Source organism: Poecile atricapillus, chromosome 18, assembly GCF_030490865.1.
Source record: "Poecile atricapillus isolate bPoeAtr1 chromosome 18, bPoeAtr1.hap1, whole genome shotgun sequence".
Taxonomy (NCBI): domain Eukaryota; kingdom Metazoa; phylum Chordata; class Aves; order Passeriformes; family Paridae; genus Poecile; species Poecile atricapillus.
The window spans coordinates 7505048-7521364 of record NC_081266.1 but is presented as its reverse complement, the minus strand read 5'-3'; the positions used below and the strand labels follow the sequence as shown (position 1 = coordinate 7521364).

General features: G+C 42.7%; 2 protein-coding genes across 2 annotated transcripts in view; one reads left to right on the top strand and one right to left on the bottom strand.

The window, feature by feature from the left end:
- The window catches only part of LOC131586062 (1-phosphatidylinositol 4,5-bisphosphate phosphodiesterase zeta-1-like), a 48367-nt gene extending 44792 nt beyond the window's left edge, over window positions 1–3575 (top strand). Inside the window, exon 13 of the mRNA XM_058852800.1 lies at window positions 451–3575. Coding sequence (XP_058708783.1) covers window positions 451–533 — 83 coding nt within the window. The 3' untranslated portion in view covers window positions 534–3575. The remainder of the gene's footprint in view (window positions 1–450) is intronic.
- Window positions 3576–9022: 5447 nt separating this feature from the next.
- Window positions 9023–16317, bottom strand: part of LOC131586199 (pleckstrin homology domain-containing family A member 5-like) — a 65780-nt gene continuing 58485 nt past the window's right edge. Inside the window, 1 exon segment of the mRNA XM_058853078.1 lies at window positions 9023–9229. Coding sequence (XP_058709061.1) covers window positions 9100–9229 — 130 coding nt within the window. The 3' untranslated portion in view covers window positions 9023–9099.

Below are 16317 nucleotides of genomic sequence, written 5' to 3'. Positions count from 1 at the left end.
TTACACTTCACTTTTTTCTGCCTCAGCTGCACAGTGCATGGCTGCTGCAGCACCGTTCTGTAGGTGCTATCACTGCTGATTCACAAGTTCTTTCATTTGCTCTCAAAACAATGTGTGCAGCACATAACCTGGGATGTTACAATGTAAGTTTGCCCATGTTTAAATATCACTGGGCTGAAAGTCTTCCATTTGAAAAAATATCACATCCTGCAAAACACTGGGCTTTTTCACTCTGACACCAAAAATACCAGAATTGAAATACTATATATATATAAATGAGAAAAACCAGCACAAATGATATTCAGTTCTAGTATAATTTCATTTTATTTTAAAGATCTACTTACAGAATCATAAATTATGCCTTGTTTGCATTGGTGATCATAAAAACACTCCATCATAATATTTGTGCTTGTGGTTTATACGCTAATAAAGGTGTCATTATATTTACAGGTTACCGTAACATTCCATTGATATCCAAAGAAGGCATCAAGCTGGAACCTGCATCTTTGTTTGTTCACATCTGGTACTATTAGTGATATCTTTCTGCACAAGAAATCATTCTGGAGGATTGCCCCCTGCTCCAATAAAATAACATCTCTAACTTCGCAACAGCCCCAGTGGCCTGATTCCCAGAGAGGCACATTCACAATGATTTTGTGAAGCCAGAGGGAATATTATGGAGGGGGTATCCCAAATAAGGGCTGCTGTCCTTGGCCCTACTGCTGTTTTTCTGTAGGAGAAGACTGGGTCTGAGAAAACCTAAGGAGCCTTGAGGTGCACAGGTCCATGGGACGTGATGAGAAACATCCACAGGTCCTGAGGAAACTGGCCTGAGCCGCGATCCCTCACTTGGGAAGTCAGGGCAGGTTGGGGAAGTTCCCACTGATGGAAAAAGTGGAAACATAGCCCACATCTGCTATCAAAATCAGCGTTGAGGGAGGTGATTTTACCCTCCTAGTCTGCTCTCAGGAGGTCCCACTTGGGAAGTTGCATTTAGCTTTGGGGCCTCCAACACAAGAAAGAGGTTGATCTTTTGGAGAGAGTCTAGAGGAGGGTCATGAAAATGATCAGAGGTGTGGAGCACCTCTGCTGTGAGGAAAGGTTGAGAGAGTTGGAGCTGTTCAGCCTAGAGAAGAAAAGGCTCCAGGGAAACTTTATAGAACCTTCCAGTAGAAGGGTATGTAGCGATTGGAAAAGGGTGGATGGCTTTAAACTGAAAGATTAAACTGTAATTTACATTTAACTGTAAATTAAACTGTAAGTTTAACTGGGTATAAGGAAGAAATTATTTACTGTGAGGGTGGTGAGGCACTGGCACAGGTTTCCAGAGAAGTTGTGGACTCCTCATCCCTGGAAGAGTTCAAAACCAGTAGGATGGGGCTCTGAGCAACCTACAAAGTGTCTCTGGCCATGGCATGGGGTTGGAATGAGATGATCTTTAAAATCCCTCCCAACCCAAGCCATTCTGTGATTCAATTATTCTATGAATGTTTAGAAACAATTAATAAACACTGAATGCTTTTGAATATTTTAAAAATTGAGTTAATGTCAGTTGAAGCTAATTTCAAATTTATGATTAATTATTGAGTGAGAATAATAATCCAATACATATAAGAGATCATGCTAATTTTTTAGGATATAAGCATGTGAATTTGGCCTTTTTATTTGTATTGAACAACATCTCTTACCATTGTAGCTTTTCAAGGGGACAGGAAAAATTATACATACAATGTTCCCTTTAAATTTGGAAAAAGTGGGCTCTGACTGAATTATTCCTCTTTAGTGCCCACTGTCATTTTCTTACCTGAAAAAATAGTTTTCAGAAAAAAATTAAAATCATAAAAAAATCATATGCTAGTATTGGTACCTTTCCTTAGCTTAGTCTTGAATGTTCTGCTGCTAAAGCAAGATAAAAAAATTCATGGAGAGTTTGTAAAGAACCATATTCCTCATAGGAGCAGGGAGCTCAGGATACATCTTACTGGGAACTCAGGAAGTTGGAAACACAGTATTCCGAGGAGAACTGGAGAGTTTTAGAAAAATCAAGGCTTGATTATGTGTGTGAAATCTAGGAGGACAACTACTTGCTTAACATCAGTGTAGATCTTACCCATAAGACACAATTTTCCCATCTTCCTTTCAGAACTGAAGCATTGTTGACCTTCCACAGGACTACAGTTACACAACTAATGGCAGATTTGTCACTCAAATATGATTTTTTTTTAAAAAAGGATGTTATATCAACAAGTTTCTTTAATACCAAATAATATTGCTTAAGTTTACAGACAGTTCTGATGATAGATTTTAAGGCTCTTTTTCTTTATTGTTATTCTAATGCTGTTTCATTAAATGTTGCTCTAAGATGGAAAATCAGGGCATGTGGTAAACAAGTGTTAGAAAATGTCACAGGAAATAACACTGTTAGAAAATTGCATTATAGTTTTAATAAGGAAACAGACAGTAGACTAAGAGGAATCTAAAATCAATATTGGAATGTAAGGTCAGGTGATTCCATAACTTTGTAAGCTGGTCTCAGTGTGTTTTCTGTGCTTGAATGACAAGGCACTTGATTTGTCTCCCATGAGACCCTATAGTACAAAAATGTTTGGTGTCCTGATCTTTGTAGTGATGATATTCTGTGTGCCAGCCAATATCCTTTGCATGTGGCGAATATTTTACAGTTTCTCACAGCTCTGAATAGATGAATAATATTAATATCCAAACAGAGTTCCCCTGACCTCCCCTTACTGAGGAGGAGCTTAGTACATCAGTTTGACTAGGGAAAGTATTTTTAGATAAAACCTGATCAAGTCCATTTGTTTGATGCTGAGAAAAACTCCAGCTTATTTTATTTCCTAACACTCCAAGTCCCACTTCAGGAGCTTTATACAACTTTCTATTCTGACGACTGCTGTGGGTGTCCTTTGGGAGAAGAAGGCAATTATCTTCACTTCTGGGATTATTACCCCTCTGTTGACCACTTTTCCACCTGGTAGGACAAATGTCAGATCTGCCCAGTATAAGGGAACTTAAAATTTACAGCAGATCAGACCACAAATCAACACATCTCCTGTGCCTTAAAACTGTGCCCCTGGCCCTGGAAAGGTTTATTTACATGGTCAGTGGGTGTGTGCAAGAGTCTGGCAGTAATGGACAGCTCATTGTGGCTGCCCATATGCCAAATGCTTAAAGAGGTGTTTAAGTGCTTCCTGAAATTAGAGAAAAACAGGGCCCATAATTAGCATCTGTGAACTTAAAGGAACCACTCATGTTCATTATTTAATATATAAATACTCTAAATCTATTCAATGCATGTATTGACTTGAACCCCTTATGCAGCATAGGAGTGCAATGTGGGAAGACTGCTGAACAAATATCTGTGGCATCATGAGCTTAAATAAATCCCCCCTGAAAGCTCACACTCAATATAATCTCTTTATTCATGAACATCAGCTTCTCCCCCCTTCTCTCTTCACACAAATGACCAGTTATATCTGCCTCTTGGATGTCAGAATAAAAAAACAATGATACATATTGTTGACAAATTAATGTCCTGGATTAAATGTTACATTGTATCAAAACTTCTAACATTCTTTAAAAAACCCAAAGTATTGATTGGATAAGATTTAATATGAAATTTGCTGGACATCTGCAGGGAAATGTATTGTCAGGGAACCATCCCATGGTCCTCTGGTGAACTCATCACATGCAATGATGATAAATTACATCATTACCAGCATTGTTTAAACACCATCAGTGGAATTAATGGGCAAAGAATGCGGCCCCACACACTGAGAATTTAGTATTTTTACTGTACTATTTAATATTAACAAAACCAAGCCCTTCATTGCTGTCATAAGAACTTCTGCATATTGCTACAAGTCCTTAGCATGTGATTCCTTAAACTCACGCTGTCAGGAATCTGTGGCAGGAACATGGTAGCACATTTAAGACAACAGCATTATGAAATGTTAGGATATGTGCTCAGCAGATGACTGCCTATTCTCAAGGGCAACTGAGACAAAATGTACTGTGGGAAATGGGATAAAGAAACATTAGTGAGTGGGCAAATAATTGAATCATCTCGGAGAGCATTTAAATTACACTGTTTCCCAGGGAGTACCACTTTTCTTCATTGAACTGGACACTGCTCAGTTGAATGTTAACAGCTCCCACAAATGTTCCTTTGCTTTTCACAACAAGCTTCAGTACACGGCCTTGGAGCTCTGGGACTCTGTCATATACAATCTGCAATAATATCTAGTGAAATAGAAAAAAAAATACAAGTTTGTTAATCTATTTGACAGGCAAAGCACTTCAAATAGGATGATGATTAATCCAACTTTGTGATAATTGCTTTAAACTTCCATCCAGAATAGTAAGCTATTAACCATGAGCCAAATTCACTTAACTTAGTGAATTTACCTCAGAAATACATTTGACCTTATCTAGTTTATATAAAGAGATTCTACCTTAGAATCACGAGCTTAAGCTCGTGAAATCTGATTACCATTTTAAAATAAATTTGAAACCTGTCTTGAACAATGCTTGAGAAAAAAAAAAATCAGTATTCATAATTTTCCCTGTGAAAACTGGGAAAGATTGGACCCAGTTTAGCAAATGGAAGTTACTAAATTTAGATATATCTGATACTCCAGATGTGCTGTTGATACTTCTCCAAATAAATGAGATGGTAGTTTAGCATGTCTTAAACAATTATTAATGTCTATAGATTTAAAATAGCTTTTAAATTACCTTAATATTGTGAGAACACACAGGGATAAAGTATGAAATTATAATGGTGTATTTTCTGAATTTTAAAAAAACCCCAAATAATCTGGAGCAATAGCCTAACAAGAATAAATTGCACTTAGAACAAATTCCCATGCTTCAGTCCCTGCATTAATCAAAAACTGTTGAGCAAACTGCATGTGGGCTGATAAAAATATGAAGGAAAATGCTCTCAGAGCGGGCCTGAAAGGTAAGTTTGCTTAAGAGAAGCTCATTTAATCTAAAATTTGTATGGCTGGAAATGTTTTTGCTATTTCACTTGCAGTGGAAAAATGCTTTAAATTTTAATCTCTCTATGCCATTTAAAAAGCAAACGTGGCGACATTCTCTCACTTCAGGAGAATGGAAAACTGAAACTGCCTTAAAGTCATTTGCCTGCTTGGATTTTCCATGGAATCTGAATGCAGGCTGTTACCTATGGCACTGCTGAGGAAAAGGAGAGGCAGACTGAGCCCCTCTGGCTTGGACCTCTGTGGGCTGGACTGATAAACCCTCTCTGTATTTCCACTTGCAATTGCATTCATGGAATGGACAGGACATCAGGTGACCCTCACAGAAAGCACCAACAGGACACCAAGAAAGGTCTTACCAGGGGGTTAAAATTCCCTTTTCCATTTAGAAGCCTTTGGAAATAATAGCTTGGGATGGCTGTCATGAAATTTGCACCTGGTGCTTTTTGGTTTTCATGTTTACTGTGCCTAATTTGCCAGATTGCCCATGAATTACAGATTCCACAGCTTCTCTTTTCCTCACCAAAATAAAAGTGAGATGATGAAGAAAATCTGAAAAGCAAGGACAGGCACAGTAAGCAGAATATAATTTAGAATAAGTCTGTGATCTGATGCTGAGGTGATGCTAATGCTATCAAAGAAAGCTGCCTTGTTTCTTTGCCAATGTATTAAAGGTACCAGCTGTTGCTTTAAATCACCAAAACCTACACATATCAGCTGTAAATGTTAAGAAACTGAACTGGGATAATGAGCAACTTTCAATCTTTGGCCAAAAATAGGCTTTAATCTTTGAGCAATGACAGACTTTTGCAGTGCAGGGTAGGTGGTTTTCAAATTCTCCCAGTAAACTGTTTCTAAAATGGTATTGCAAATTCAGCTGGAGTAAGGATTATTATCAGGATGTAGGGACAGAAGAAAGGTCTGGAGAAAGCTGAATAAGGGTGTGGATAAAACAAATGACACGTTCCAGAATTTGGGAACAGTTAAATCCTGAAATGATTGTGCTGTGAGAATATTTGCCTGCCTTTTACACAGACAGATCCGATGGAGGTGAGTTATATGTGGCCATGCAGCAAATCAGTGGGACAGTTAGGGCTGGAATTCAACTATTGCTGGCTGCAAAAAGAGAAACACTGTTGACCTACAGGAGTCTAATGACATTTTAATCACAAATGAGGGACAGTTGCTTCTCCATAGGTAGCCATGGCACAGTTCCTAGATTTGGTAATTAATCCAAGGCAGTTTTGATGCATGGTGCTGGAGGGAGCAGCCATGGCTCCTGGTGCAGTTCCCCTCCTCCCCTTTCATCAGACTGGCTGGGGCTGCTCTGCCTTCCTTTTCTCTTTACACTGCATTCCACTTTTCTGTGTTCCTTCTCCTCTTCTCTACCACCATTTCTTAATGCAATATAACATTAACTGCTATGAGTGCTACAAATTCCAAAATCCAAACACAGGCACAAGAGAAAAGAAGGATTTGTTTGCTAAAAGCAGCTCCAAAACATTTGCTGTAATTCATTTTACTGTCAGCCCTCCTGGACTTTCACATCTTCACTCTCACACCCGAGTAAAAATCAAACATAAAAAGCAGTTTTGCAAGGTTGATAATTTGCTGTAGGCAGTCATAAGCAATAGAAGTACAAAACTAGAATCAAAAATACCCAAGAGAAGCACATTTCAGATTTTTCTCAGTCTGGAACAAAGAAGGAAATTAATATACAGCTTCCTTCCAGCCATTTGGCTTTAATAAAAACTTATGAACTCATAAAAAAGGCTACTACATTTCTGTACACGGTGTTTTGGACAGCAACTAACTTAAGAGACAGCTGACTTATATTTTTAGTAGTTTTGCTTCCCTGGGGCGGCTTCTGCCTCAGTCTACCAGCCTTGGACAAAAAAATGCATCCAGAATGACATCACATATGGAGGAGCAGAGCTGCTAAAGCACAGGCATCGGGTTGGAAGGGGCCAAGTTCAGTGGAACCATATGTCCCCACTGTGATTAGCACTTCCCAGTGAAAAAGATTGAGCATCTGGGAAGAAGGCTCTCCGTTTTGATTAAGGACATTAAAGCTTTCACGGGATTTCTTTTAACAGCAGCGGAATACTCGTGAACCACAATTAAATCTCCTCCCAGTGACTAGTGACTAACTGCAGACGGGATTTTGGATTTCCTTGCATTCAAAGGTTTCTAAGAGCAATTTGAAAGATAATTGTCTTCCAGTGTTGCTGGCTGGCTCTTATCTGTTGTCCATTGGATACCTTACAATGAATGTAATGATATAATCATATTATGTTCGTTTGCTTTAAATATCTTTCAAATGTAAAGGAATTTCTTTAGACAGATTAATTAGATTTATTCCACTCTGATAGCAAAAAAAGAAGGAAAGAACAGAAAAAATAAAGCCTAGTTTCTTGTTATTCCACTGCAGTACTGTAGGGAGGGAAATTTGTCTCAGCTGTGAGCAGCGATACTACTCAGGGAGCCTTCTTACAGAACGCTGGAAGTCATCAGTGTAAGCAGGCAACTTTTGTAATTAACAGATGTGGGAAAAGAGAAATATTACAACTCCAGGACTGAGAAACGAAGAGATAAGCACTGAGACTCTGCTGACTAACCTAACCTTCATCATATCTTATCTATGGAACAGGGTGGAGTGGTAATATTTTCCACACCTTCTACTTTATAGCCTGCTGAAAGAGCATTTGTAAATTGCTTTGAGATCTTTAGGAGATTTGTTACATGTAATAATTATAATCTCCAATCCCACCTACTGTTTCAATCTCATCTGCCCTTACAAATGAACACAGTTTATACCACTTCCCATTCTGCCATAAATGCTTCTCCATACAAATGTTTCCTTTCACCCCAGAGGCATGAGCACTTCAGTGGTGTGTGAAATAATCATATATAGCTGTGAACTAATGGCATTTTAACATGAAAAGAACCTGGCTGTTCATTCTTGTGTTATCATTTAGGACAGTGACAGCCAATTTTCAAATGTTAATTTGAATAACAGCATCCATTCAATTAATACTTTTCATGCTATTGTGCATATCTTCATTCAGAACTGCTGGGTTATGGTGCAATGATGCTTGATCTCATTTGGCTAACGTGTAACTGTGGTTATGGGGTAAGACAGGGCACTGTGAAAAATCCAACTGTTTTCCTGAACAGAGAGACATAAAAGACACTGTTTCACTTCTGAGAAAGATGCAAAGCAGACAGTCATCACCATTTGTGGTTCTCCTTATGGTACATTCCTTCTTCTTGGTCACCCTCATTGCAATGGCTCTAAAAATGTTGTATTGTTGTTTTGTTTCAAGAGAGGGCAAAGCAAATAGAACAAATTGCACCTGTGTGGGTTGTAGGTGACCTGCTGGGAAGGAGCTCTGCAGAGAAGGACCTGGGGGTTCTGGTGGACAATATGAGCCTGCAGTGTGCCCTCATGGCCAAAAAGGGACCCTGGGGTGCATCAAGAAAAGCACTGAGAGGAGGTTGAGGGAGGTGACCCTGCCTTTTTACTCAGCCCTAGTGAGGCACATCTGGAGTGCTGTGTTCAGTTCCAAGCTCAGCAGATGAAGAAAAGCAGGGGACCACTGGAGTGAGTCCAGTGAAGGGCTATGGAGATGGTGAGGAGACTGGGGCATCCCTCTCATGAGAAAACTCTGAGTGAGCTGGGCTCACCCTGGAAAAGAGACAGCTGAGAGGGGACCTCATCCATGTCTGTCAGCATCTGCAGGAAGAGGTCAGGGAATGTACCAGGATCTGCTCCATGAGGCCCAGAAATGGGACAAGAGGCAACAGGAGGAACAGATACCCAGGAAGCTCCACCTGAATGGGAGGAAGAACTTCCTTGTGCAGTGATTGAGCACTGGAGCAGATTGCCCAGAGAGGCTGTGGAGAATCCCTCACCGGTGATATCCCAGAACCATCTGGACACAATCCTGTGCCACGTGCTCTGGGATGGCCCTGCTGGAGCTGGGAGGTGGCACCAGATGACCACTGTGGGCCCTTCCAGCCTGACCCATTCCATGATTCCATGAAACAAGAAGGGGTGGAAGAAAGTGAATGGTACTCACAAGTTCATTGTAAGTAGGGTCAGAGCCTCTTGGAGCTGTTCTTGTTTTCCTTCGACTGACCTCATAAGGATCTGGCAGAAGATAAAATTCAGCGTGTGCACTTGGGGCAGAGCCATCTGGGAGGTGCTGGAAAACAAGAAGGTCATAAATATGAGTGTCCATGTTCTAGCAAAGAAAACAAATAAAAAGTACCAAATGAAATCTGTGTTTTTAGCAGACATAAAAACATGTTGCATTTTCAGTATTCTCTGGGCTAAACTGGAGTGCCAGTGGAATAACAAGCATTAGTAGAATTCAGCTTAAAATGGAATCAGGAAAATAAAAAATAAATAACACAAAGACAAGGTAAAATTATCTGTCTTTAATATTTTCATTCTGATGGAAAAAATCCTTAAGCCTCAATCTACTCTAACTCATCTTAATCTGATACAAAGTCTGGCCTTTCCACTTTCCAGAGCAAGGCATAGGAACTGGATTTTAGATGGTAAGCTCCTACTGATTTTAACCCCCAAGTATCTGTGCTGATATTGGGGAGACCGATGGTTTCTAAGGGTGTTTTGTAAAACATATTGCTATAGAAGAGCCAGGAGCATTTCCTGCAGCAATATGGGCAGAACAGGATTCTTACAGCAGCCTTTCTGATCTCGCCCATCACACAGCTGCAATCTCTAATTTTCCAGTTCAGGTTACTGAATGATATTCCAGATATTCCATCTTATACGGCAGCAACTCGAGATCAGAGACAATCTATTAACCAGGCTCAGTCATCAACACCAGCCAGTGCTGGTGGGTGGAGAATTTTCTGATAACTTCTGAGGAGCTGTAAAGTCATTCCTAAAGCAGATTACAATTACTCAGGAAACACATTCTATTACTTGAGGCTTCAAAAGAACACACAAGAAACATAAAAATTAAAAACTACGGAGCAAGCACGTGCCATTTAATGCTTGGCTTATAATTAAATACAAACCCTTGTGTTGGTTACACAGTATACAGTCAGAAAGCACAAAATGGAGTGTATCAAAATATCAGTAATTTTGATCATATAATCAGCATTTTAGACAGGAAGTTTGCCTGTCAGCACCCAAGCAATTCAGTGACATGATACAAATGAGAATACAGGCAAAAAGAAGAGAACTTAAAACATTTGGAGCCAATGAACCCAAAGGATTATACAGGCACTTGCATTTCTATCTCCTGTTGTAGTTTTACACCTGGCTCAGGATGAAGAAATTTCTCAGATTTTGATTATTCACAGTATGTGTCTGGAAATGTGGGGCTTTCTACAGCATTACCAACATCATATCCCTGGGATAGAAGAAACTGCTGTCTCCTAGCAATAAATAATTTCTCTGTTGGGAAGGAAAACAGTGCTTGTGTGTGTGAACAACCAGTTCTTGCACAACAAACCTCTGGTTTTTGTTATCTGAAGTGATCCTTCAAGGCAAATGATGTGGTCTACTGCAAAGCTGATTCTTGCTACCATTAACATCATACAGCATCAAAGGATGCCCCACTCAAACCATTACATATTGTCAGCACTATGGGAGTGAATAATATTGCTATTGCTAAGTTCCCCAAAGCACATCTGATTTAAAATTCCCATGGGATTTAGATAGATGGGATTCAATAGCCAACATAAGAGAGCCATTAAAGGGCAATGGAACTAAAGGGTATTTTCCAATGTGGCCACATTGTTAATGCAGGATTTATAATTTACACTGTCCACTTGAAAGCCCATCTCTGTTGATTTAGGACTGTACTAAAACTTCAATTGAGGATTACAAGTAACAGTAAACAGAGCATCTCTTAAAAATCAGGAGGGAGAATGAAATGCAGCCCTAAGTCCCAGTCCAAGGAACCAGGATCCTAAGTGCAATCTAGATCTCCACTTCTCAATGAATAGGTAAACATCACTGTAACTTGAAGGTCAACTGATTTTAGTTGTTTCAGACTGTCCTGGTTTAGGGCAAATTCAGGAGAAAACCTCCAGTGGGGCTTCCCCCCCTCCCCGGGAAGGAAACTCACGTGGCTCTTTTCCCCCACCCCCCAACCGGTTCAGGAAGAGATTTCTCTGAGAGAAGTGGAAAAAACCGGTTTATTTCACAGGCACAGCACCACTCAGCACAAAAATGAATGATATCAAATTACAAAACCTCTCGCCCTTCAGAAGAGATGACAAACTTCAGAGGGTCTCTTTCTTGTGGGTGTTCTCTCTGTTATCAGTCCCTTCGTCGCTGGAAAATGCCGCTGCCCAGGCTGGGCTCCCGGTAGTCCACGGGTGCAAGCTCCCGGTGCTCCCCCGAGTCCCCAGTCCAAAGCAGGTTCGATTTGTTTCAGAAAAGGGACAGAAAACAGTCCAGGAAGACCTCTCTGCTCCGGCTAGTTGGAAAGCCAAGGCGATCTGTGTCTTGTTGTCTGTCTGTGCTGTAGTCAAAACTCCCAATGTGGGGGGAGCAAGTACAGTCTCTGATAACAGACTCGGTGCTTCTTTTCCACTCACTTTTAGTCTTAGATGGAATTTTAAGAATATAAAACCTGTCTCTGGGTTAGGTGGACGAATGGGGATACAATTTAACATCATAATCAACCCAGGACATTCCACCCCTTATCCCCATATCATCGACTTACTGCCAAAACTAACATTCTAACTCTGCACACCTTTACATACATAAAAACTTCCCCTCCGTTCCACCCAAAAAAATACAAACAATATATCCATCATGCCCCTGTCACGCCCCACACCAAGCTACTGAATCCAGACCCCCACGCTAGAGAGCTGCAGGATTCCCCACTCTCTCATTTTACTCACTCAAAACACCATCTTTCACTTGCTCATACTTTCAACACTTGCACATTTCCTTCTATTTCACGTCTGCATGGTTTAATGTACAGACAATGGCAGTAACCTTTTACCCAATGATCAGGTCTCCCTGAGGTACACATTGTGTTGTTCCATCTCTCTGCATTATCCACCATGTACAACTTGGTCCTTGAGCAAAGACAACCTCACGAATGGGTTTGTCTGTGCTCGAGGTAGAATTGACCCAAACTGTCTTCCCTAGCAGACCTCTGACATGTACCACTGGGACTTTGTCTCTATCTACTACATGTAAAGACTCAGACTGGGCAGGACCTGCTCGGTTGGTGGAACCTCTGGTGTTGACTAACCAGGTGGCCTTTGCTAGATGTTGCTCCCAGTTTTTAAAAGATCCTCCACCCAGTGCCTTTAAGGTGATTTTTAATAGTCCATTGTACTTCTCCACTTTCTCAGCAGCAGGTGCATGGTAGGGGATATGGTACACCCACTCAATGCCATGTTCCCTAGCCCAGCTGTTTATGAGGCTGTTCTTGAAATGAGTCCCATTGTCTGACTCAATCCTCTCAGGGGTGCCGTGCCTCCAAAGGACCTGCTTTTCAAGTCCCAGGATGGTGTTCTGGGCAGTGGCATGAGGCACAGGGTAGGTTTCCAACCATCCAGTGGTGGCTTCTACCATCGTGAGCACGTAGCGCTTTCTTTGGCGGGTTTGGGGCAGTGTGATGTAGTCAATCTGCCAGGCCTCCCCATACTTGTATCTGGACCACCACCCACCGTACCAGAGGGGCTTCAACCGCTTGGCCTGCTTGATCACAGCACATGTCTCACAGTCATGGATAACCTGAGAAATGCTGTCTATGGTTAAATCCACCCCTCGATCTCGTGCCCACTTATAGGTGGCATCTCTACCCTGATGACCTGAGGCATCATGAGCCCATCGGGCTAGGAACAACTCTCCCTTATGTTCCCAATCCAAATCTATTTTTGACACTTGTATCTTCGCAGCCTGATCTACCTGCTTATTATTTTGGTGTTCCTCATTAGCTCTACTCTTGGGGACATGGGCATCTACATGGCGGACTTTCACTGGTAGTCTCCCTACTTTGGTAGCAATATCTTTCCACTCTTTAGCAGCCCAAATTGGTTTTCCTCTACGCTGCCAATTAGCCTCTTGCCACCTCTCCAGCCATCCCCACAGAGCATTGGCCACCATCCATGAATCAGTGTAGAGGTACAGCTTTGGCCACTTCTCTCTTTCAGCAATGTCCAGGGCCAGTTGAACAGCTTTCAGTTCAGCAAGTTGGCTTGATCCACCTTCTCCTTCAGTGGCCTCTGCGACCTGTTGTGTGGGGCTCCATACGGCTGCTTTCCACTTCCGGTTCATCCCTACGATGCGACAGGAACCATCAGTGAACAGAGCATAGCGTGTTTCTTCTGCTGGAAGCTGGTTATATGGTGGAGCTTCTTCAGCCCTTGTCACTTCCTCTTGTTCTTCATCTGTGAGACCAAAATTTTCACCTTCCGGCCAGTTTGTAATTATTTCCAAAATCCCAGGGCGGTTCAGTTTACCAATATGGGCGCGCTGTGTGATAAGAGCAATCCACTTGCTCCATGTGGCACTGGTTGCATGATGGGTGGAAGGAACCTTTCTCTTGAACATCCATCCTAGCACCGGTAGTCGGGGTGCCAGGAGGAGTTGTGCTTCAGTGCCAATCACTTCTGAGGCAGCTTGGACTCCTTCATAGGCTGCCAAAATTTCTTTTTCTGTTGGGGTGTAATGGGCTTCGGACCCCCTATAGCTTCTACTCCAAAATCCTAATGGTCGACCTCGAGTCTCACCAGACACCTTCTGCCAGAGGCTCCAGGACAGACCATGGCTCCCGGCTGCAGAGTAGAGCACGTTCTTCACATCTGGTCCTGTTCTGACTGGGCCAAGGGCTACTGCATGGGCGATCTCCTGCTTGATCTGAGTAAAGGCTTATTGCTGCTCAGGGCCCCAATGGAAATTATTCTTCTTCCGAGTGACCAGGTAAAGAGGGCTCACAATCTGACTGTATTCAGGAATATGCATTCTCCAGAACCCTATGGCACCTAAGAAAGCTTGTGTTTCCTTCTTATTAGTTGGTGGAGACATTGCTATGATTTTGTTGATGACATCAGTAGGAATCTGACGCCGTCCATTTTGCCACTTTACCCCCAGGAACTGAATCTCACGAGCTGGTCCCTTAACTTTGCTCTTCTTGATGGCAAAACCAGCTTTCAGGAGGATCTGGATGATCTTTTCTCCTTTCTCAAACACTTCTGCTGCTGTGTTCCCCCAGACAATGATGTCATCTATGTACTGTAGATGTTCTGGAGCCTCACCCTTTTCCAGGGCAGCCTGGATCAGTCCATGGCAGATGGTGGGGCTGTGCTTCCACCCCTGGGGCAGTCGGTTCCAGGTGTACTGCACTCCCCTCCACGTGAAAGCAAACTGAGGCCTGCATTCTGCTGCCAGGGGAATGGAGAAAAATGCATTGGCAATGTCAATAGTGGCATACCACTTTGCTGCCTTGGACTCCAGCTCGTACTGGAGCTCCAGCATGTCCGGCACGGCAGCGCTCAGAGGTGGAGTCACTTCATTCAATGCACGATAGTCCACAGTCAATCTCCATTCTCCTTCAGATTTACGCACAGGCCAGATGGGGCTGTTGAAGGGTGAGTGGGTTTTGCTGACCACCCCTTGGCTCTCCAGCTCTCTGATCATCTTGTGGATGGGGATCACAGCATCTCGAGTTGTTCTATATTGTCGGCGGTGTACTGTCGAGGTGGCAATTGGTACTTGCTGTTCTTTCACCTTCAGAAGTCCTACTGTAGATGGCTTCTCGGACAGTCCAGGCAAGGTGTTCAGTTGCTGGACACCCTCTGTCTCCACAGCTGCTATTCCAAATGCCCACTTGAATCCTTTTGGGTCTTTGAAATACCCACTTCGGAGGTAGTCTATGCCCAAAATGCATGGGGCCTCTGGGCCTGTCACAATGGGGTGTTTCTTCCATTCCTTTCCAGTCAGGCTCACATCTGCTTCCACTAAGGTAAAATCCTGTGATCCCCCTGTCATGCCAGCAATAGAAACAGATTCTGCCCCTACATGTCTTGATGGGATTATTGTGCACTGTGCACCTGTGTCAACCAAGGCCTCATATCGTTGTGGTTCTGATGTGCCAGGCTAACGAATCCACACAGTCCAAAAAACACGATTTTCCCTAGCCTCTACCTGGCTAGAGGCAGGGCCCCTCTAAGCCTGGTTATCCTTTTTTCCTTTGGTATATGTCTTGGATGTTCCTTCAAGGGGATCGGACATGTCATCCTCATCATACCTGGCAGTTTGGCTACGGGCAACTGGAGCTGCTTCTCTTTTGGTGGAACTTCCTTTGTAACTCTTCTCCTCCTTCAATTCACGCACCTGTTGTGCCAGAGCTGCAGTAGATTTCCCATCCCATCTCCTCATTTTTTCTCTGCAATCATGCAGGAAGAACCACAGCTCAGCTCGTGGGGTATACCTTTTCTCCCCATCTGGGGAACGCCTGCGTTGAGTGCCAGGACCTCTGATCTGTACTGCTGAGATTTGGAGAAGGTCCTCTTTAATCTCATCTCTAAGTTTTTTGTGATTCTCCTCTATCTTATCTTCTAATTTCAGCAGACGTGTTTCCACAGCTGCGATTCTTGCATGTGTGGGCCCATGCACGGCATCTGCGTATGCTCGAAGCTTCTTCGCCATATCCAGCACGGTCTCCTCCCTTTCATCCCGTTTCATCATTGCTAAAGCAGATGCATATTCTTGCGGCCCAAGTCGTACCAATTTTCGCCACATCACGGATGTACATGGCACCAAGTCAGGATTCTTAGTTGGTATGTCATCTGAAAAAACTATCTCTGCCACTGCCATTTCTCTCAGGCGTTGGATCCCTTGTTCGATGGTTTTCCATTGTGTTTGTTGCATGTAGAGGTCATCTACACACAGATATCTTTGGGCTACACTTTCAAGGACCCATGCCCAGAGACTGCGAGGGTTAGCCCCTCTCATCATCTCCTGGTCGATAACCGGATCATGTGACAGGGATCCCAGATGCCTCGCTTCAGTGCCATCCAGAACTGTAGCTTCACCTGCAGCATCCCACAGACGGACTAACCAACTAATTATAGATTCATCTGGTCGTCGAGTGTAGTCCTTCCTCAGGCCACGAAGATCTTTCAGGGAAAAGGACTCAATATTAGCTTCTGATCTTGTTCCAGTTGCTTTGACTCTTGGTTTTGTGTCAGCAGGTGTTGAAGGTCCTTCTCCTGCATCCTCATCATCATCATCCACTGGTCGATCGGTTTTGTTTGTGCACTTTCCACTTCTTGTGCTAGTAGCAAC